The 6,671-nt window shown below is 54.2% G+C and overlaps 1 protein-coding gene across 1 annotated transcript in view; it reads left to right on the top strand.

Annotated features, from left to right (window-relative positions):
• Positions 1-6: 6 nt before the first annotated feature.
• ITPK1 (inositol-tetrakisphosphate 1-kinase) overlaps positions 7-6,671 on the top strand; it is a 136,387-nt gene continuing 129,722 nt past the window's right edge. The window contains exon 1 of the mRNA XM_005877883.2: positions 7-123. Within this exon, the coding sequence (XP_005877945.1) occupies positions 29-123 (95 nt within the window). The 5' untranslated portion in view covers positions 7-28. The remainder of the gene's footprint in view (positions 124-6,671) is intronic.

The raw sequence follows: 6,671 nt of genomic DNA, 5'->3' as shown, positions 1-6,671 counted from the left end.
GACCCCAGCTCCCCGCCCGCGGAGGAAGATGCAGACCTTTCTGAAGGGGAAGAGAGTTGGCTACTGGCTGAGCGAGAAGAAGATCAAGAAGCTCAATTTCCAGGCCTTCGCCGAGCTGTGCAGGTAAGGAGGGAGCGGGGCTCCGGCGCCCGGGGGTTCCCGGCTCTGCCCCGGCGGCTCCGTGGGAGTTTTTTTTTGAGCGGGGCGGCACCGACCCGGGCTCTCAGGTGCACTGGGACCCGGGTGGGGACGCCTCCGGCCGCCCGGGGCTCGGTGGGAGCGCTGCTAACGGTGGTGGTGAGACCCGGGAAATCGGGGGATCCGAGCTCCGCCCGTGGCTGGAGGTTACTTTGGACGGGAGTGTTTTTCTTCTGCCGTTCCGTTCCCTTCTCTTCGTGGAGAAGGGCACCCAGTGTTCGCATGTTTGCGGGCCACCTACTATGTGCCCCGCGAGTGCGGCTCGTGAAGCTGACATTGCGCGCCACCGGGACAAGCCGATGTGAAGCGGGCGGTGGTACTCGGCACGGCACGTATGCGGTGATCTGCTGTCTCATTTAATAGAGCCTCGCACCAGCCTGGAGGATGGGCCGGGTGGTGATTCCGGGCCACGTGTCTGAGAAGGGGGATCCATCCGCAGAGAGGTGGGGTACCGTGGTACCAGGCCGGGGGTCCCAGAACTAGGGAGTGGCTGGTGCTGGGTAAATGCATGTGGTAGAGGATGGCTCTCCTCTACTTGTCTCTCCCCACCCCCCACCCCCAACCCTCAATGCTGGTGCTCAGTGGTGGAGACCCAAGTGTTTTAATAAGATGGCATTCTCAGTCCCTTACAGAAACATCCAGTGTTGGGGGCAGGTGTGCCTCACCTCGCCGCACGTTGGTAGCTTTGCCTTTGAGAAGCTGAGAGTGGAATCCCGTTCTCCGAGAAAGCCTAAGATATAAGATAACTCGGTTCCACAAGCCTTTTGCAAACTCTAGGTGGAAACCTTTTGTTATGCAGCGTCTCCAGTTGATAGATCTGATTCTTGAAAATGGGCCCTACTTGCATTTTCATACCTGCTGGGTGCCCAGACATCACGAAGAATGGAACAAGTATGATTTCTTATCTCCTGATAGGAGGAGCGAGTGGCCAGTCAGAGCTAGCGGGGCTCCCAGCGCCTCTGCCCCTCATGCCTGTCCCAAGGGCCTGCTGCTCCTTTGCCCCAGGCCAGCGCCCTGCAGGCGCTCTTCTCCCAGCAGCCAGAGGGGCGCCCTCTACATAGCACAAGCAGCTCCTGGGTCTGCATCCTGGGTCTGGGCATGGAGTTGGCTTCCCTCTTTCAGGCCCGCTTCCCCAGGAGCAAGCAGGCTTTCCAGGGTCAGTAGGACATGCTGAATACAGAAGGAAATCAGGAGGAACTGGAAGTCAGGGTTTTGAGAATGGGTCTGAGGACTTCTGGAACGTTAGAAAAGGGCACTTTGAACGTTAACGTTGTACCTGTGGGACAGCAAAATGTGCTCTAGGCACTGAAGAGATGTGGAGCAGCCCTGTTGATGTGTTCCTGAAGTGTCGTTCTGGCGTGAGGTGCCGGAGCTCCCCCTGCAGTCATCTAAAACTTGGGAAATCCCAGTTAAGACCTTGCACCCTTTTGCCTGCGGTCTGGCCGTATTAGTGTCCTCCCCTGTCTGTAGCTAAGCCAGGAGGCTTGTCATCTGGTTGGGATATTTTGCTCAGTAACTAGGAGGCTCTCATGAAACAGTTCTAGCCGAGACCGGCGGCTAGGTCCTCCTTCTAGACTTGCAGATTGGCTTTTCCTTCCTGTGGACCCCCTGCCTTTAAACAGGGAGTTTAGGGCAAGCTATGATGTCAACCCTTCTGGGGGAAATCCATTGTGGAGTGTTAATTTCTCTGGAAGGGGTGTTGCCCTTAAAGTTGAGTTGCCTTGCGGCCACAATAATGTCTTCGGGGAGAAGAAAGAAAGTGTCTAGGCCAGTGGTCGGCCAACTGCGGCTCCCGAGCCGCATGTGGCTCCCGAGCCGCAGTTTGCCGAGCCGCAGTTTGCCGACCACTGGTCTAGGCCATTCTAGAATCTCAGGCTGCTTTTTGTTTTCATTAGCTACCCTTTAGATATTTCGTCATTGAAGCTTAAGAAGGAAAAGAAAACATTAAAAATAGTACCCCCCCCTCGCCTTTATTATTTTCAGAGCAGCGCCCCCTGGCGGCCACATTTCTAAACTGGGTGCAAAATGCTCTCACCCTGGAGAGGGTGGCGGAGTTCTTGGCTGCTGTTGTGTTTGGTGGGGGTGCTGGTGAGAGTTTAGTGGTCCCACCGGTGATGTGGATGGACAGTGCCGCGTTTTGGACATTCACGATCTGGGGGTCCAGCGCTCCTGTTTTGATGGATGATGAATTGTCTCTGACTTTCCCAATGAAAAAGTCCAGAGATCTTTGCAAATGACTGGGGGCTCTGCTCTGAATGTTTGGGGCAGTGTCAGCGCCGGAGAGGCTGACCCGAGCAGACCGGGATGGGTTGTTTAGTTGAACGTCAGGCCTTGTAAAAATCTGTGAGCAGAAAGGGATGTTGGAGAGCGTCTCATCCAGCCCTTTGTTTTACAGATGGGGAAACAGGCATGAGGGAGCGGCCGGTTCCATACTTTCTTCTTTCCTTTAACTTCTAGAGTGGATCCAATCTGGTGACCTTGAGGCCCACACAGAAAGCCAGCCCTTTCTCTTTGGGCACCTCCGGCAGTAAGGAGGAGTTACTGTCCTTGTTATGTTCACAGGCGTCCAGAGACTGCCATTTTGTCCTGGGGACCCTTCCTTGCAAGGCTGAGTCGTGCCCTTGGCAGGTGTAATGCCTCTTCTCCGAGGGGGCGTTGCACATGGATGGCATCAGTAGGCATTTGGAGCTTGGTCCTGCTGGGACACCTTAGGTAAACATAAGGGCCCACCCGCGCTGCCCCTTGATAGGCGGGCCCTCTGACAAGTCAGCAGATGGGCCTTTGACTCAGCTTGTTTTTAGTGAAGCTGTGTGTTCCTGTGCCTCGGCTGGTTCTTCCCCTCTCCCTGGGGACCTGGTTTGTTCTCTTCTACCCTCTTCCCCCTAACTCAGGAGCAGCTTGCTGCTTCCTCACACCCACTTTGTGGCTTTCTCAGCATGCCCAGAGGGAGTGCAGAGGGACAGCAAAGAGGTAGAGCTGTTGGTTGGGATTGCTGGGTGATTTTTGTTTTAGATCTCCACAGTGCCCCATTTGGAAATGCTGGCTCCTGTGTTTTCTGTCTCTCCTCCGGCGCCTTCTTGCCTTCCCACTCTTCTGTGTCCCGTGGCGGAAGCTGTGTTGCAGCGGGTGGTGAAAAGGCACGTGACTTTATGGAGCATTGCGGTGTAAAATGTGGGTGAACCTTGGCCCGTCCGTGCTGTAATATTCGCCGACTTTAATGTGGTCCTTCTAGCTTCCTTATCTCACTTCATCCGAAGCCCAGCAGCCCAGGGATGGAGGGGGAGGACACTGAGGCTCGGGGAGTGTCAGGGACTTTGTACAGCCAGTGGGCTTCCCTGAGCCCAGCCGTGAGGCCTCTGCACCTGAGAACGTGGCTTCCTGGTGTGTCTCTTCTCTGCCCAGTTAGCCTGGGCCTCCTGGAGGCTCCAAAAGCAGACGTCTGTGAGGTCCTCGTCCTGGAGGAACTCGGAGGCAGCTGGGCTGACTAGCTCGCAGGAAATAATAAGTTTCTGGTGCACCTCAAACCATGTTATTGATGCCGGCTTTCCCATGGGGACCCTTCACACAGTTCCCCAGAAGGAATGTGGCCGGCACTCTATTGCAGCTGGAGTTCACCGAGGCAGTGGGTGGGGCAGTGGGATGGAGCCCCTGCCCTCCGGGAGCCCTGAGTGTGGTGTTAACAGTAACCCGGCCTGGGAGGCACCCCAGGGAGCTTGGGGTGCCAGTGTCCCTTCCCCTCAGGGCCTGCATTCCTTCACAAGGGGTTGTCGCAAGGTCCCTTTCTGTGGGGATGGCTTACCGTTCTTAGCAGGAATGCTTCCGGGAGATTCTTAGGGGGGAGGAAGGCGGATCTTTTCCAGGATTAAATGATGCTGGTCTGTTTGTCTTACTGTCTGGCCTTGGCATCATTGAGGGGGTGTGGGGTGGGAGGAGGACTTAGGTTTCCTTTGCAGCAATGCATGGGGACTGTCATAACGCAGCCTTGCAGATAAACACGTTCCACAGCTCCCGGAGGGAACTGGGTAGACACTGTTGTCTGTTGATGAGCCTGCCTGGGCCCCAGGCCTGGCTCCACCTGCAGCCCTGGGCATGTGACTTAACCCCTTGGTGCCTCGGTTTCCTCTGTAAAGTGAGGATGATAACAGTACTTAGTCTGGGGATGTCGTGTGCATTAAAGGGGTCAGTGCGGACATGTGGGATGCCCGGACCTCTCTAAACGGTGCTTGCTGCTATCCGTTTTCTGTTGTTGGTGACCTGGGGGAGTGGGTGAATGGGCTTCTGCCCATGGATGCCTCTATTCCAGGGTCGTTGGCATTTGTAGACTTAGTGTTCTGGTTTGGGCAGCGTGTGAGCGACCCTGAAGTCCATATGGATGCTTACTGATCATCCTGCTGGGTGTGGGCGGTATGGGTGTGCGGGCCCAGCAGGCACGGTTAAGGAGGAGCTACCCTCATGTCTTCTTTCAGACGAGACCCCTCTGAATCTTCCAGCCCCCTGGAAGCGTATGGGTGTGCGGGCCCAGCAGGCACGGTTAAGGAGGGGCTACCCACCCCTTTGTCTTCTCCTTTCAGACGAGACCCCTCTGAATCTTCCAGCACCCCAGAGGTAGGGGTGCTGTCCTCACCTGTTTAATAGATGGGGAACTAGAGAAAATTAGATGTTAATGCAAGATGCTACTTTCATTTTGAGGATTCAAGAAGAGTTTGTGTTGGGGTTCCTGAAAATGCCAAGAGTCTCCATGAGCACTCACGTTATTATTATCAGCTAACAGTTACTGTTTTCTTTATCACTTTGAATATTAATACATGCACATGTTAAAAGAAAATCAAAGGACTCAAAGTACACAATGAGAAGTCAGTTTCCTTCTTGTTCTCGATTCCGATCACTCAGGGACCTGGCTCTTGGCAGTCCCTGTCCATAGGTGTTCTGTCCACACAAAGGCATGTGGCTCGCGAGCCGCGGTTTGCCGACCACGGTCTTAGGAAACGTAGGTAATAAACTCTTCTTTCAAAGGCAGTTGCCTCTGTCTGCCACCTCACCTTCCTGATGAAAACAAGCCCATCTCTCCTGGCTGCAAACATTCCACAGCTGCCCCGGGTCCCAATTCTGTTTTTTTTTTTTTAATTGATTTCAGAGAGGAAGGGAGAGGGAGAGAGAGAGATAGAAACATCAATGATGAGAATCATTGATCGGCTGCCTCCTGCACGCCCCTCACTGGGGACTGAACCAACAACCTGGGCATGTGTCCTTGACTGGAATCGAACCTGGGACCCTTCAGTCTGTAGGCTGACGCTCTATCCACTGAGCCAACCCGGCTAGGGCTGGACCATACTTCTTGTCCTGTGGTTGATTCTGCATGTGTAGACAGTGCGAGGCCAGTGAGTGCCTGTCCCATTGCCTCCTGGGTGCTTGCTGCCAGGTGAGTGAGTGCTGATACTCACACCCTGCCCCGCGCAGTGGACAGTGTATCCTCACCTGAGGACATTGATTTTTAGAGAGTGGAAAGGAGGGATGGGGGGGAGAGAGAGCGAGAGCGTGCTCTTGACTGGGAATCGAACCCATGTCCTTCAGTGTAGGGGCCAACGCTCTAACCACTGAGACAGGACTGGACAGCATTGTTTTTATTTTATTTTTATTTTTAGAGAGATAGAAAGGGAGAGGGCAAGAGAGATAGAACATTGATGGGAGAGAAACATCAGTTGGCTGCCTTCTTCATGCTCCCCACTGGGGATTGAGCCTGCAACTTGGGCATGTGCCCTGACTGGGAATCGAACCAGCAACCTTTTGGTGCCTGGGACAACGCCCAACCCACTGAGCCACACCAGCCAGGGCGAGAAAGGATACTTTTGATTTGCATTTCTCTCATGATGGTGAGATTGAGTTCACATTGTGGGGCTGAATGCATTAGGCAGGCACTGGGCAGAGCTGGGCTCACCTGCACGCAGGCTGGGGCCCATTCCTAACCATTGGACCATCCTGCCCCTACTGGTTATTTCTCCCACATGATGTAGCAGGTTTGGGGCATTCAGTCAGTGCTCAGTGAAGTGCCTCATGAGAGTAACGCCTGAACAGTCTGATGTAAATAGGACTTTTGTTCCTACTTGTATTTTGTATGCAGCTGGTACACTAGCTTTTTTTTTTAAGGAATGTTCTAGTACCTCCTTTGAAAAAGTAAAATTCATTTTAGAAAGCAAATCATTCTGGAGCTGTGTACCTACTCCTTCCCTGGCACAGACATCGTCTTAAACACCTCTCCCCTTGGTGCATGCGTCCCCCTCCCCAGTCTTTCTCCTTCCGCTGGTCTTTGGAAAGCCTGCATGGGTGTGTGTGGCCTTGCTGAGGGAGAGAGTGATGGTTGGATTCCTGATAGGGAAACCCAGGCTCAACAGGGTGGGGTGGCTTGTTGAAGGTCACTCAGTGGGTGTGGCAGCTCCAAGACCAGTACCCCCTCCCCCCGCCTGCTGAGCCTCCCT

The sequence above is a fragment of the Myotis brandtii genome, unplaced genomic scaffold (assembly GCF_000412655.1).
Source record: "Myotis brandtii unplaced genomic scaffold, ASM41265v1 scaffold535, whole genome shotgun sequence".
Lineage (NCBI taxonomy): Eukaryota > Metazoa > Chordata > Mammalia > Chiroptera > Vespertilionidae > Myotis > Myotis brandtii.
Note: the sequence above shows the minus strand (reverse complement) of the source record. Positions and strands in the feature narration are given on the sequence as shown.